This window comes from Leuciscus leuciscus (genome assembly GCF_965113295.1).
Source record: "Leuciscus leuciscus genome assembly, chromosome: 6".
Classification (NCBI taxonomy): domain Eukaryota; kingdom Metazoa; phylum Chordata; class Actinopteri; order Cypriniformes; family Leuciscidae; genus Leuciscus; species Leuciscus leuciscus.
The window spans coordinates 34,975,076-34,991,892 of NC_138730.1; the positions used below are offsets into that span (position 1 = coordinate 34,975,076).

Genomic DNA, 16,817 nt, shown 5'->3' on the forward strand with positions numbered 1-16,817 from the left:
AAGAGCCCAAAAGAGAAAATATGGCACTGAATGGCACTTTGTGTTGAGTATGTGTGTGTCTGTTGTGTGCATGTGTGTGACATTGGAAAGGGCAGAAAAAGGTTAGGCTGATAGAGTAAGATTGCTTCCAAAAGAATGGAGAAATAGAGAGCTTTTTGAAGAGTCTAGTGAGATGGAGATAAAGAGAATATCTATTCTAGAAAAGGAGAGATTAGAGAAAGAGTGGAATAGAGGTGTGGAGTGAGATCTGTCCCCAGAGGCAGCGGTGAGAGAGATAGAGAGAGAGAGAGAGAGAGAGAGAGGGAGAGCGCTTCTCTCTGGAGACCTGGCTCATCTCTCCATTAACTCCCTTCTGCAGTAGCTCAGCAACATCCACCCAGGCATCTTCAGTTCTATATGGCGCTCTCCATGACAGCACACGAGCGTGTGGAGTATGCATAAACATGTTTACTGCACAATACTAGAAAATTATCATTATGAAATTATGTGTGCACTGATAATCACCATTCATTGCCTGTAAGCATGAACAGGTGGCAGAGTTAATCTTAATGAAATGAAGATTTCATTGATTTTTCGAAGACGTCACTCGTTTTTATTTCTTACATATGTGTATTCTTAGACAACAAAATGGAATAAAATGTCTCAAGAAAAAGTTAATTTTGGGATCTTAATGTGGTGCTGATGCAAAAAAAAGTAAGACATTGTCCGTTAATAATGCCTAAAGGAGTTATCTGTGTAAATGCTAGAAAATAAATAAATAATGAAGTGTAGAGGAACTTTAAATGGCTCTGATTGGTTTGCATTGATAAGTAAAGTGATCTGATGTTTCTCGTACTAAAATCTTTGGCAGCGTTTACACTTGGCATTAACATGCGATCACCGTGATTCGATCAAGCAGATCGGATCCTAAGCCAATCAGGACATGGTGAGTTTTCACCTGTCCACATCAAGTGGCTTCTGTATCTGGATCACAGATCGGATCTCGTTTTCCCGCGAAAAAAAGAAGGATGGCTCCGGTGCAAAGGTCGACCTTTTCTTTTAAAAACAGTTTTCAGTCGGGGTACGTTTTACAAATCTCGCAAAATGAGGAAGATGAAGAGGCTGCAAGTATAATAAGGATAGATGCCATAATGGAAACGGTATACAGAAAAATGTATCGGAGAACGTTGCCTGGATTGCGATTACATTACACTGAGATCCGATCACAATGCGTCTTCGACTACCTCCGAACCTGGACACGCTGATCGGATAACATTCCGATCAGAAGCGTGTTTACACTTGTCTTTTCAATGCGTATGTGGACAACATCCGGATACAGGTCGCATGTTAATGCCAAGTGTAAACGCAGCCTAAGTTCCTATAATTAGCGTCTGCTCATAATTATACCTAATTAATTTGATAGGGCATATGACAAATGATGAATAGTATAGCTAATGAAGGCAAATTAAGTAAAATTTCAGTGTCATTAAGGACATGTAAACGTGAACTGAAAACCCTCATTAACTATAGATTAAGCTATAGAATCACAGATATCGTTCAGATAAGAACACAAACCGATGGTCTCACTGTAAATGTTCCTTCCATATAGAACAGTGTGTCCTGTTTCTAGTTTGGAGTTTGGATTGACCCAGACAGGATTCTGGGAAAGTTTTAATTAGAATTTTAACTCGAATGGATAAGTCATGATGGATCAATCAAGTAGCTGAGAAGAGATTAGATAAGACATTTATTCATTTGACTATTTTACAATTATTTTAGATGATGTTTCAGATGACCTTCGAGATGATGACGTGTTATTTTAATGTAACTTACTTTATACAACATGTTTAGAATCCTGTTCTATTTTTCCATTTTGTATGTACACAAAAACATGTCTCTAAGAAGTGAATCCTATCGGGTCAGGTTTAACCCAATTATAGGTCGACCGATTGGTCAAGTAGTGATTATGAACATTGTCCCTTTTAACGACATGAACAAACATAATAAACTTGTTCTATTTCTCGTCTCCAGATCTGTGACAAAGAGTGGCATTACTACGTCATCAATGTGGAGTTTCCTTCAGTGACGCTTTTCGTGGACGGAGTGACGTACGAACCCTACCTTGTGACAGACGACTGGCCCATCCACCCTTCTGAGATCGATGTCCAGCTAACCGTAGGTGCCTGCTGGCAAGGTGAGACTATGAAATAGCTGTTGTTTTGGTTACCATTTGAAAAGGAGGATCGATAAAATGAAATGGTGGCATAACTGTGGTTTGGACTGCCCTGACGCAGGAATTGATGAATCGGCATCTACCAATTTTGAGATGTGATCAGATAGTCTCATGCTTGAGAGTGAGACTGAGAGGATGTGACTAAGAGATATCTACATTATTGATATGACAGTGTGAACACGGCAGTGGTGGTTCGAATACCAAGAGAGAGGCGATGTGTTTGGCCCCAGGCTACCCTGATTCCTCATTTAATCAAAGAGACTCAGGCGTGAAAACATCAAAAAAGAAACACGGCCTGTCAGTTTCAGCCTTTTGAAATGGAGCTAATGATCGCATTTGAATGGAGAGACTGTCCTTAACATCGCTTTCATGAGCTAAATAATTAAACAAGGCTCGAAGGGAATGAAGTCACGGCTAAATCATTGTTTTAGGCGGCGAGGTCCTAAAGTTCTGACTTTCAGCACCATTTTACATTTCTTTTCATCCGTGCTGATTGGGGATTATTTTCTCTTCTTTTCTGGCTTTGAATTGTGAATCTTTTTTTCTGTTTTTTTTTTTTACATTTTTTTTTTTACAAGAGACCCATAGTGAGGATTAAGAGACCCTGAATTGAGGACAAGTTCACTTGCTATTACATCCCAATGAAGCTGGTCTAAGCTCCACTAAACCGCAACTGATAACTTTTCAAGCTATTAGCGGTCCAGATTGCTTCTCGCACCCTGTCCATTTTCACTCTGTGCAATCAACAATGTAACGACAAGCCACCTCATAATGGAAAGCGAGGATAGTATTTGTTCAGGCCAAATTGAGATCCTTGTCTTCTTCGAGGTAGAAATGGGGGTTGGTGGCCATTGTCTTCACCAGACATCAAATAGGATTTTCTTCGTTTTTTCTAGAGCTTCGTTAGGACATTGACTGATGCCTCGTTTAATTTATGTGTTTAATGTAATAATGCTCTAAACATACTTTTTCGGCAATAGGAGTGAAATTATACAGTACACTACGGTTTGAAACTTTGGGATCGGTACAATTTTTTAAAAGAAGGATCTTATGTTTACAATTCTGCATTTTAATTGATCAAAAATATATTTACATTTTCATTTTAAAATATAATAACATTTTATTTTGAAAGCTTCATTTTTAGCAGCCATTACTTCAGGAGTCACACAATCCTTAAGAAATAATTCTAAAATGCTGATTTGGAGCTCAATAAATGTATTATTATTATTATTATTATTATTATTATCATTTAAGTTAATTATGGTTGTGCTGTAAAACTGTGATGGTGTCTTTTTATAAAAATATCACTTTCATTAAAAAAAAATACATTAAAAATCCCCCAAATCCTAAGATTTTAAACGGTAGTTTTAATTGCTCTATTAAAATAATTGATTCTTTTTGGTAAAGACTTTGTCTATTTTTTCAGAGTGCGAACCATCTACAGTCTCTTCAATATTTCATTGGTTTTTATGCACCTGGACTTACAACTAGCCTACATCTGAGCGCAACAATATTTCCTTGTCTTCAAACGGTAGTTTTAAGAAAGAAAAAAAGATACATATTTCTTTCATAAATGTAAATTCTTCTTTTTTGTAAAAGTTGCGATCAAAAGCACCATAAAAGTATGATCAAAAAGTAATCCAATTCAGTAAATGATTCATGTTAATTTCATGAATTAAAAATAAATGCTGCCCTATAATAAGTGTGTCTAAAGTGAGATAAATAAGGTCATTACTGAGCTGCACCGTCTCAGTAGCATATGATTATTTTGGGTTATAAGAGATCAGAATTGTAAGGTCATGACCGTGTCTTTTAAACTGTGCTTAGGATGCGTTCTGCTTGTTATTGTCTGTTATGCCACTACTGATCGATACAGATGTCACGGTGACAGCTCTTATATGCCATGGAATGACTGCAGTCTCATTAGCGCTTTTGTCCTTTAGGGGGAGCACGAACGAGAATGCAAATGTTCCACTGCTGTTTCATCTGTGGAATAACATTTAATTGATAACATCTGTCAACTTAATAATTTAAAACGGAAGCAATTAAGCATTGGAAGCACAGAACCTCATTGTGAGGCTTTACGAGTGACAGAATTCACTGCATCTGGAGCTATTAGACTCTCCAAATCTGCCAGCTCATCAGTGAGGAATATATGGGAGGGAAAACAGCATGCGTTAAACGCCCTCTCATTTTTATCGAGGAACCTATTAAGTCGGTCAGTGTGACCAGTTATTTATTGTCTATATATATATATATATATATATATATAGAAATAAAAGACATTGTCATTTAGGAAAGAAAGAAAAGAAAAGACAGATCACCATTTGTTATGCAAATAAATGCAAGACAAGTAGCAATTCACTATGAAAATATTACATGATGTATTTATCAGTTAGATGAATGAAGAACATTCTAATAGGACAAGGCGTGATTGTCAAACCGTAGTTTAAAAATTCTTTAAGTTGCGATGTAATGGAAGGTAGCAACAGATCTTTTCATCTATATTGTGACGTAGATTCAAATGAAAACTAGGTTGGGGGGGGGTGGGGACTTGGTTCTACCTGTTGTTTGTTGATTGGATGGAGGCAGATCTGAATGGAGCTTGCAGTCTTTGAAGTGAACTGTCAATTGCAGGGTTGAAGTGAAATAAATGTATTGCACCAGAGAGAAGTCTGGTGTTTCACTGGAAGAAAGAGTTACTTATGACATTTTATAACATAAAAAATTAAGGTAAAAGTTAAAACATTAAGATCAATAACATGCATTTAGAAAACAGTTAATTTTTATTTCATGCTGATTTTAAATAATGTGAAGTGATTAACAACCAACAACACCTAAGGCTGAAATTATCTTAATTTAAGTGTTTTGAGCTGAATTACTTGCTGAACAAAAACAATATTTGAGGGATATCAATATAGCACTAGCTTGCAAGAACTGTAAAAATATTGAAAACCCTGTAACACCTTTGATTGCAGTCAAAAATTACCTGCCTTTTAAAAATGCCTGTTATGCTATATTATCACCATATTGCAGGGCTCTAGAGTGCGACCAATTTGGTCGCATATGCGACCAAATTTTGTAAGTGTGCGACTAACATTTTTCCTATAAGTCGCACCGGTGCACCTAACGTCCTCGCATCCGCTGCCTCTCCACGGACGTTTGTTGGCGTTTGTTCTCCTTTGACGGAACTCACACTCTTCTCTCACGCGGTGCCACAGCTCGCACAACACGACAGCCCTGCTTAATAATGAGTGACGACGGAGGACAGAATTAAACATTCAAACGTAGCCTGGTTACACTTAAGGTCTGTTATATTAGTCTGATTTTATTTAAAATTTCGGCTTCCAAAGATTATAAAAAAATATATATTGAGGTAAACCCATTAAAAACTATCTAACTACGCGCAACTTCTTCCCTTCGCAGCATTAGGCGGTCATTTCTCCCTAAAACTCAGAATCAGAATCAGCACGATCAGTGATTGTTGTAAATGCAGTCTAGCTACTGTTGCTAAATTGCGGGACGCGTTTAATAACTGAAAGAGATATTAAAAACACAAAAATCTGCGCAAGAGATGCTGTTCGCATGGCGGCGCGCGCTCCGAAACAGACCGAGACCGGCCGAGACAAGCAAATTATACTTTCGGTTTCATGTGCAGATTGTGCGCGTCTAAACGATCAATTGTACACAAAAGCGTGTCAATTACCGGCTTTGAGATTCACTAAAACAGTTTATGTCTTAAATGGACGTAGTTATGGAAATAGTTGGGAGAAAATGGTGCATCAGTAGTAGCCTATTAGATCTGCATTCTGCACCCGGTCTTAAAGGGGCCGCAGTCTAATAAACATGTTGACGATTGCGCCATTACTGTAAATCAAACAACAAGAGAAAAATCACTCACAGCTCTTGAAAGAATAACTTCAGCTTTAATAAGCATTAATCTATTTATGATAAATTTTACAGTGTTATTTTACATTTTATTACTTTATTAGATTTCTTTTTAGACCATGCCTGAACAGTAATGTTGATAGGCCTTCCTGAAATTAAAGCACTGTGTAGGCCTATATAAAGTGTATCTTTGTTTAATTGTTTATCTTTTGTTTATCTATTGTTTATCTTTGTTTGTTATATATAAAACAAAAAGAACCATAAGAATACAGTTAAAGTACTGTATCGATAAGCAGTATCGGTAAGAGTAGGAATACCGTTAACAATTGTGCTTCAAAAAATAAATAAAAGTTTTTACCTACACCTTCTTGTTTAAATTCATTTACATAATATATATGAATGTGTATAGAGCGTAATAAAAAGGTGACCTTAAAATTGTGGCGTTAAAGGTGATACAGCCGAGGAAAAATTTGGGTGCACCCAAATTTTGTGCTGGTGCACCTAAATAAAAAAGTTAGGCGCACCAGTGCAACCAAGGCAAAAAGTTAGTCTGGAGCCCTGATATTGGATTCAATCTTTTTGTCAACTTGCTTTCTTTCAATTAGGACAGATTTTGCATTTCTTTTTGGCACTGACTTATCATAGGCCTCATTGATATGAGCTTATACACCTCAGTTTTGAGTGAAAAAAGCATTATTTGTGGATCATTTTGGCAATATTCAACAAAATATGTAAAAAACGTGTTTATCACACTAGTGTGCTTTAATGTTTAACCGGGAAGTTTGCTTTGAAATACTTTTTATTTTGTACAAAATGGAACAAAGTCACGCTTGTGGTTTTCCCGGTCAAAAATGACCAGCCTGCAAACAAACAAAAAAGTATAAATATCTTGTTATGCTATATTATCACCAAAAATGTTATTTAATCTTTTTGTCAACTTATTTTCTTTATATTAGTACAGGTTTTGTATTTATTTTTGAAACTGATTGATTGTAACAAGCTGGGGGAAAAAATTTAATCCCCAAAAAGTACAGAAATTATCCAAACAATTTTGGGAAGTTGTTATACCCAGTGTGAGCAAATTCAGCAATGTTTAGACCAATGTGACAACATTAACTAATATTTTTCGGAAAATGAAAATCGTATCCGGGTCAAAATGGCCCGAACAAAAGATAAGATACATACATATACACACTCACACATTTATATAGAGACTTTATAAATGAACTGACTTCATGCAACTGGTCGATCAGACCTAATTTTGTTCTTTCGATAAATTGCTGAATCACATTCACACATAATTGTGGGTTACCATTTACAGCAAAGAATACAAAAAGCACTTATTTTTAAAATCGAGCAGATGGAGGCATTTCAGTAGACAGGCTTGTCTTGTTTTTGACATTTGCAACGCATGCAAACACAGTGTCACTTAGCTTCCAGATGTCTTTTGCTTTTGTACATTATATTTTGTTGCCAGCAACCATGAGTATGTGTGTGCCTAAATTTTAGTGTGTTTGTTTACAGGAGGAGAGGTGACCACTCCACGGTTCACACAGTATTTCCGAGGAAGCCTCTCAGGCTTGACTATCCGACCTGGGAAGATCGCAACTCAAAAGGTGATCTCCTGCCTACAGGCTTGCAAGGAGGGCCTGGACATCAGCTCGCTTGAAAGTCTGGGCAAAGGCATAAAGGTACATGCACACACACACACATACGCATACAAATATGCAAAGCTTTGGATGGAAAGATTATAGGCATTCCATTCTTTGTCCATCTCTATAATATCATCTGAATATATTTGAGAATCCTTTGACATCAGTCATTCCCAGCCCTCATTTATTCGTCTATATGTAAATGTGTTGACTTGTTCAGTCGCTCCTTTGCTTTGAGTTTGTTTTTTCTCTCTCTCTCTTGATTATGAAAATTCTCACACTCTCTTGATCCCTCTCAGTTCCACTTCAACCCGGCTCAGTCAGTGCTGGTCATGGAGGCAGATGACTTGGAGAGCATCAACACAGCCATGACAAAAGTTTCCTACATCAACTCTCGGCAGTTTCCCACTCCCGGTCTGCGCAAACTCCACATAACCACCACAGTCCAGTGAGTACCGCTCTAAAGGTCAAAAACATTACAACATCAGCTCATAAAGTGTTTAATAGATTGATTATGCTGCAGGTGTGGGAGTAAATATTCAAGCGAATGAACACTTGTAAGTATAGCTTGCATAGGGGTTCTTTTTAAGAGTTGTTGAGTGCTATAAAAGTGTGATGATCATTTTATTTTATTTTGTTTAATCTCAAAAGAAAGTGGTGTTAATAAAAGCAAGGCTAGGTTTTTGAGAGAAGGATGAACAGTAGCAGAAGGCTGTCTCTCTGATCAATACTACAGAGCTAAGGGAAGAGTCTGCAGGGTTGTCTTTGCTACTGATAACATCTGTCTTGCACTGCATGACTCTCGAGTGCCTGGATTCAATCTGGATCTAACATTAACTCATTTCCACATATCCAGCAGAAACTTACCCAAACAACTTTGAGAAAAGAAAAGTGTCAAAAGTGTTGCCCCGCTAAAAAAAGAAAAACACGATTAATAGTGTTGTAACTGTGATCCCGATTTTTGCTTATTTTGCTTAAGCATAATTGTCTGCAATATTGTCCCGCAGGTTATTTATCCTGAAAGTTATTTCTTTTCTTTCTCTTGACTTTGCTGATGTCTTGCAATTGTAACAAGCCTTCACAAGCTTTCATGCTTTGGGTTTGCAGATGTCAAGAGTTTAAATATACCAATCAAATCGTTTCTCTTAAATGGATACATGCTTTCTCTTCACTGAAAAAAAAAAAAGAAAAAAAAAGAAAGATCTGAAAACACAACACATGTTGGACTTCTGCTCATTATGAAAGTGTAATACAGCCAGTCTGTTTCCTTGCATGCGTCAATATCTGCAAGCAAACCTTCTCAGTGACTAATTGTAATAACTTTAAACAACTTTAAACTTTAAACTTTACTTCTCAACTTTTTGTTTGCGATTGTGGTTGCTGTATAAATGCACTTATGCAATCTCTCTGCTACAATAAAAAAAAATGAATAGAAAAACATTAAAATTATTTGGAAGTATTTTACTTAATGTTAGAATTTGACTATATTCAAGGCAACTGCCTGTATTTCTACTAAAAAGAGCTGGTAAGCTTCAGGTATAGTATTCTCATATCAGTCTGTGGTAGTAGCAAACCCTATATTTCGAATAACTGTCGATCACAAATAATTAAATTATATTATAATACAGTGTATTATTTATTATTATATCATACTATAGTTTATTATATATTATTAGGTTACACATTATTTTGATGGTTCCCTTTAACACATTCTGTTGACTGTAAGTAATGTTGCACCTACATGTCAAATAACTCTCAGTAGAATATTAGTATACCGTTAGGGATGGTAATAAGTTGACATGTACTTGCAAAGTTACTTATAGTCATTAGAATGTCTGTTAAAATATTATTAAAATAAAGTGTTTGCAGATATTAAGCAGACAGTCTTCTAATAGTCTACTGATACTGAATTAGTTGACATGTTGGTGTAATATTACTTATAGTCAACAGAATGTCTAAAGGATGCCAGTGTTATTATTATAGTAAACATAATATTTTAGTAATAAGTTCCAGAAGCTTTAAAGACCTTTAGTGTGAAAGTGGATCGTACTGATATTGCTTTGTCCTGTCATGTAACACTTCCTTAAGATTTCATTTTCTCACAATATCCATACACTGCACTGCACCGGAAGTTGTGGTGGTCACTGAGGCTAAATGCGGAAGCAATCATGCACTTTTAAAAGTCCATTTCACTGTTCTAGCTTTTGAGGGAAGCGTGAGTTAATGTATATAATTAATATAATAAATCAGGAAACCAGATGATGTAAAATCAACCTTGCATATGAGATGAGGTTCTCTTGATTTGTGCTTATGTGAAAGTCCAATAATTGATTAAATGTAAAAAGAAATTTCTCAGCTCAGAACAATTGTGGTTAATATTCATGATTATAAGTTTAATCATAATCCTATATATGTTTTTCTGGTCTTGGCTGGTCTCCCAGCCTACTCAAATTGGTCTGCTTTGCAAGTTTCAGAGAGGTTTTGGGCACTTGAAAGTGCCTAAACCAGCTGAACACCATCAGCTAGAACATCTTAAACCAGATTACAACCATTATGCATTTAGCGGAAGGTTTTACATTACATTACATGTAATGCATACATTTTATCAGTTCATGCATTCCCTAGGAATTGAACCCATGACCTTGGTGTTGCAAATGCCATGTACTGTTTGAGCTACAGAGATGATATCAAAGCAGCTTGTGCTGAAGCTGTTATTTTCAGCAGGGAGTGTTCATGTAGTGTTCTGGCAGCGGTTGTGCGTCTCTGGATAATGGACATGCCTGCTGGTGATGACTGCAGTGAGATGAGCTGATGAGCACATGAAAGGCCATGATAAAAGAGATTCTGTTGTGTCAGAGAGCCATCCTCTGCAGTACAGCAAAACACAATTACAGATGCCGTCAAACAGCATGACACAGCACAGGTCAGAGAGTGACAACACAGCTCTGCACAACACTGCAAAACATGACTTAAAGGAACAGTTCACACACACACACAAATGCCATCATTGTTCTATACCTGTATGACTTTCTTTCTTGAGTGGAAAAAGAGTTACCTAGAACAACATTCAAGCTAGGAAAGGTGACCACGGTGGATCCACTTTCATTGTATTGAAAAGAGCAGCTTGGAAATCTGGTGTAAACATCTTGTTTTGTTTCACGCAAGAAAAAAGCCATACAGGTTTGTGACAACATGAGGGTGAGTAAATAGCCACAGAAATTTAGTTTTTGGGTGAGCTATCACTTTAACACAGGGTAATGTAGTATATTGTAGAAAGACAGAGTAATATAATTGCACAGCAGAACAGAAAATGGACTTCCTGCTGTTAATCTACAGCACTGTAATAATTTACTAAGACTTTACAGGAGTTACTTCCTGTCTTATTTTAATCTTGCGTTCTTTTTTTCTCTTTATCTCTTTTCTCTCACTATATCTCTCCCATCTTATTGCCACCATCCTCCCGCACATGGTTCTTGTTTATTGATCACTACCCACGACTGTCTTTCATGTCCAGCATTTTAGTATCGCTCCAATAAAGAAAGAATTGATTTGTTTTATAGATTTCCCCCTCCTCTAATAAATAATTGTGATTAAAGCTGCATATTTGAATATGGTTACCAGTAATTTGATTACATTTTTTAGTAGCATGACAATAGCTTAGTTGTTGAAATGAGTAGCTTTTCCGTGACAAACATTTTTCTTTTTTCTTTTTTTTTTATCTTAAGAAACTGTTGTTGTATTTCAGACACAGCTTCCAGAAGACTGAACTAAACTGATAATTAGACTCCATTTTGTCTCTTAAGACACTTTGGGATCATTTTATTGAGTCAGTATGTTCAGATGGTCCTTTTAAATAAACTGATGAAAAATATGTTTATATATGCAAATGAATATAACATTCAATTCATCAGAGAATCCTGAAAAGAAATGTATCACAGTTTCCACAAAAATATTCAAATGTAATTTATTCCTAGGATTGCAGAGCTGAATTTTCAGCACCTTTTACAGTGTCACTTGATCCTTCAGAAATCATTCTAAAATGCTGATTTAATGCTCATGGAACATTTCTTATTAGTATCAGTTGAAAACAGTTTTGCTGCTTGAAATATATTAAAATAGAAAACAGTGGTCCCATATAACACATGATAACAGAGGTCTAGGGGCTATGAAACTACCATATAGGTTTCAAAACAGTCAGTACACCGACAAATGCACACAGCCTGCATAAAGTAGCTGTGCCTTTTCACGAGCCGTTGTGACTTCCGTAAATGTGATGTCAGAACTACTCAGTCACCGCCTTCAGTCTCAAAAAACACTGCCCACCGTCACAAAACTACATCATTGCACAGGCTTCTGAACAACATTAATATAAGAGAACAGTGGCTAATGTTTATTTATTCAGAAAACGCCACAGCAGTTTAGTTCGACCTTAACCGTCTGTTCTGCATAGGCTATTTCACGAGTGACTGCTTCGTCAATCAGACACAGTTCAATGCCGGTTTTTCAAAGAAGCTTCTCCTCAAAGATGCTGCAGTCCCTACAGTTTATAGTTTTACAAGTTTACCTTGAGCGTCAATTGCAGCATGTTCTCACGTTCTTTGAGCACCCTGCGCATTTACCACAAGTACACCTTCTACAGAAAAAGTTACATAGTAAAAGAAATTGTAGCACGTCAACTTACTGTATCAATAGTTACATAGCTTACTGCATTCGGTGTCTGTCTGCTAACGTTACATATTATAAAGCAGTTAAGTGTTTCAAAATCAGTGTATAACTAGCTATTAACGTACATATTTTGGAGATTTAAATCGAATTTGACCAAAAAAAAGTCTGAGTTTGTTTACAGACAGTTTAAATTAGTTAACATTAAATCTGCGTGCAGCATTGATGTAATGGTAATTATAATACTCTTACAATAACGCCGAAAGTAAGGAGGTGGTTGTTTGTCTCCTGTCGTCTCAGATTCGGGGTCTGAGTCTGGCTCGAACATGTAAGGCCGGATAACATTTCTCTCAGCAATGCCCATCATTACAGGTGTTTTATTTACCTTACTTGTGAGGATCACCAAGCCTATAGCATACATGACCCAAGTTACCTGTGGTTGGCCTGGCCGTGCGTCACTCAGAAAACAACAGGCCAATCAGAAGTGAGGCTCATGAATATTAATTAGACAGGCCAACATCGACCTGTTCTTAAAGGGATGGTTCGGAGTAAAATCAACCTAGGGTCCTTTGCACCATGACATCGAGCCAAATACCCCCTGAAAAGCCTTTTTTCCCTTGGTCGAACATTATTAAAGTTAGAACTTATTTCGAGATACCAGCCGAATGGCTTAGTGCAGGCGCTAATGGATCCAAATTTGTATCTAGTAAATTACCCCACTAATAATGCCCAGAATGGTACCAAACTTCTACAGTAGTACAAATAGGTTCTGTACTCATAAAAGGAGGCATTGTAAAGTTTGTAAGTACATCAGGAGTTTATTTAAATAACACTTGCCTGAGGGCTCATGCTACTGCTAACCCGGACACCGACATCACTTGAGAAAAGCACGTAAAAGTCCTGACAGAAAGCGCCTGTAGTTGGAGAATCACCCATATATTCTTAAGGACATCACAACCTAAAATAAAACTTCAGAAAGGTGTACAATGTGGGGCCTTGGTGAGCATGAGAGACTTCTTTCAAAAACAATAAAAAAATCTTGCCAACCCCAAACTTTTGAAACACCTCCAGTTACATTCAGAGTGTTTTTGTGGGTGTCCTTTTCGCTTTAGAGATACTCATTTAATTGTCAAGAGTGGAAGGAATCGTGTCATCTGACACAGTCTAATGAAACCTATTGGATCCAATTGCACCCAGCTGATATGTGCCCAAATGAAACTTTACCGTGTAGAAAGCGAGAGCAGGAGAGAATGAAAAGAAGACCGAGGCTTCTGCACTTGTCTGGTGTGCATTGGTGAAGAGGATTGCCTAAATGAGAACAGACTTCCCTGGTCGATAGTGGAGTGAGCCGTAGCTCTTGTAATAGCCAGAGTCCGGCTTAGACCAGCTCCCAATATCCTTAAATCAGCCCTGTAAATAAAGCAAGATTGTTGCCCTTTTTCACAAAGCCTTTTTAATGAGTGAGCATGCTCTGGACTATTTTACTTTAGTGCGTCTACCGAAGGGAGCCACTTTTACACATCACAAACTTTCCACCGTCATTTTTACTGCAGTCATTAGATGTCATTAGACTTCCTTCTCATTCAAGGCTATTCTCCGTGGCCGTTTGAGGGAGATCATTTAGGTGATCCGCACAGAGGAATTACCTCAGGGAGATAGCGCACCATCGCTCGAGCGCGGCTAAGCGTCTCTCCACCCGCGACGGTGGCAAGAAAGCGGGTTGTTGTTTCGAACAAACAGATAGTTCTTAATTAGTGGGCGAATATATAAATGAATTAGTAAACCAACGAGTGCTCTTTAGGGCTCACCCTTGAAAAAGAGTAATTACTGGGTGCATCGTGAGAAAGGGAGGCCTGTTAATCCTAAGACACTTTATTTCCCCCCTTTCTCCTCGCATACTAGCTGTAATGAAGCTGGAGGGACTCCAATTTCCTCAGCAGGTCGGCGTGCGAGTCTGTTTCAGTCCACGCTTCAGCGCCTCTGTCTTAATCAACACTGCTTCTGACTGCCATATCAACTTCTTCAGCAGGCATCAGGAGGAGGTGGCACCACTGCTCGCGTTCTCGCAAATATTTTTGTCGACTCGCTGCTTTAAAACTAACTGTATTGCGGCATCATTAATTGGTACTGAGGTGGATTTCACCTGTGAGGTACGACTGAGCTGAAGTTGATGGTGACAGTCTAAAACAACAGTTAGACACTGCAGTCATCAACTGTCCAAACACTCGCTTGAAAAAGAGTTTGTGAGCGCCAGTGCATGTTAATGGGCTCTTACTTTATTTTGGGAAGTGAGTGTGTTTAGGCAATTCCAATGTTTAATACATTGTGTTTAAATGCATAAAAAGGTTGATTCTTCTTTGATTACTCAAATGACCTTCATGCATTTCCTTGATTTTCATTTTCATTCATTACTTTAATTTAAAATGTTTTTATTTTAATTTGTCATGTATTACTGAAAATGTTGGTTTATAATATGAATTTCATATTTTGTTTTGAAAAAAAAAAGACTTTACTACAGGTATTTACTACAGGATTTCGGTTGTTTGTTTTAATCATTATCATTTTCAGATTTTTTTATAAATATATATATATATACATATATTAAATTTTCTTTTGTCTTTCATGCATACTACGAGTCAAAAGTTTGGACACACCTGAATGAATGTTTCTAATGATGAAAAAGACCATGACCAATAGGCGTATCCAAACATTTTACTAGTTATGGTCTCAATATTTTACTGTTAAGTCTCTTGTTTCCCTCCTCTCCATTTTGAAACTTGTAGGTGTTTCGGTGAAGATACGTGCATCTCCATTCCAGACATCAAGGCGATGGTGATGGTAATGCCGCCCAGCGAACCTCGGATCACCATTGCTGGAGTGGAGCGGTTGGTTTGGCCCGCAGCTCAGCTCCGAGCACCTGTCGGGGTGGCCCTTTTCAAGGACATACACATCATTAGTACCGTCACCAAGACCGACACCACCCTCAGCATAGGTGATAGATGACTCACTTTCACAGCTCATATATTAACATAAAATCACTTCTTTGCATTCATCCATTTCACAGGTGCCACAGTTGCACTGTTTGCCTGCAATGTAACCGTACAAACGTTTTAGTATTTTTACTGAAGTTTCTTCCCACGGATGTGTTTTTATATAATGGTTTAGTCTATTATTATCAAGATAATAAACACTGCCTTCTGGTTATTACACTGACCTTAAGTCAATTGTTTTTTTGTTAGTGTCTTTTTTCATTTAAAGTTCAACAAAAGTGTCCGGCTTCTTTTATCGAATGTAGTGCCGGGGTAGTGAAACAATAAATCATCGAAATTAAATTCATACACAATCAATGGTTGTTTGTGGATACAGCGCAAGGTCATATATTAGCCACTGCATATCTCTGCCTGTGTAACTTTGTGTGTATTTGTGTGTGTAGCCCGGAGGCCTGGCATTCTGGAGTTGATGCATAACCTGGATTATTGTGATGTGCTGGTGATCGGAGAGGAGCTGGACCCGGAGCGGGAGAGTCTGGAGATCCACCACAGCTCTCTCTTGGGCAAACATCTGGACGCCACCAACTCTACCTCTGGCATCTCCATCTACGGTATGGTCGACCACATGTCTCGAATCTATGCAACCATCTGCTGCCAGAATGTTTCTCATAATCTCTTTTTTACTTTGCATTACAGTGACTTCATTTATTGCTAATTTATTGCATCTTCCAATTACTTCATTTAGCATGAGTTAGAACGTAATTAAATCTATATCAGTATATATGTACAGTATCTGTAGATGTTCAACTGATCAGTTTAACATCTACAATCTCATTGAACAATCAGTTAAACATCTACAGATACATGCATACAGATCTAGATTTAATTAGGTTCTAACTCATTCTAAATGAAGCAACTAGAAAAATGTAAAGCCTCAATCTGTGGACAAGCAGTAAATGTGTTATAGGAAAAAGCCCCAAAATGGGAAATCGGTCATTATTTACTCACGCTCATGTCATCCAAGCCTGTTTCTTTCCTCTATGGTACAAAAATTGGAGATATGTTGAAGCACATTCAGGACACTCTTTTGCATATAATGACAGTGAATGGAGATCAAGCTCCAAAATGACAAAACCAAAACCATGAAAGCATCATAAAAGAGCTCCATTTGACTTGTGTGCTATATTCAAAGTCTTCCTAAGCCAAAAGTATCCATTTATATGTCGCATTTAGATGCAAAATGGCAGGTTACATCAATGTGACATATATGTTGGAATAATTCAATAAAGTATGGAGGCTACAGCAGAGGGGAATTTTAAGTGAATAACTTTTTTAAGGGAATACAATTTCAGTCTGTTTGCACAAAGCCCATTGTATGGTTTCAAAAGATTTGGAATATATTACCTTTCAAAG

The 16,817-nt window shown here is 37.4% G+C and overlaps 1 protein-coding gene across 1 annotated transcript in view; it reads left to right on the forward strand.

Annotated features, from left to right (window-relative positions):
- clstn2a (calsyntenin 2a) overlaps window positions 1-16,817 on the forward strand; it is a 221,289-nt gene that overhangs the window by 197,007 nt on the left and 7,465 nt on the right. Inside the window, exons 9-13 of the mRNA XM_082173501.1 lie at window positions 2,011-2,173; window positions 7,625-7,791; window positions 8,052-8,200; window positions 15,198-15,406; window positions 15,848-16,015. Of these exons, the coding sequence (XP_082029627.1) occupies window positions 2,011-2,173; window positions 7,625-7,791; window positions 8,052-8,200; window positions 15,198-15,406; window positions 15,848-16,015 (856 nt within the window). The remainder of the gene's footprint in view (window positions 1-2,010; window positions 2,174-7,624; window positions 7,792-8,051; window positions 8,201-15,197; window positions 15,407-15,847; window positions 16,016-16,817) is intronic.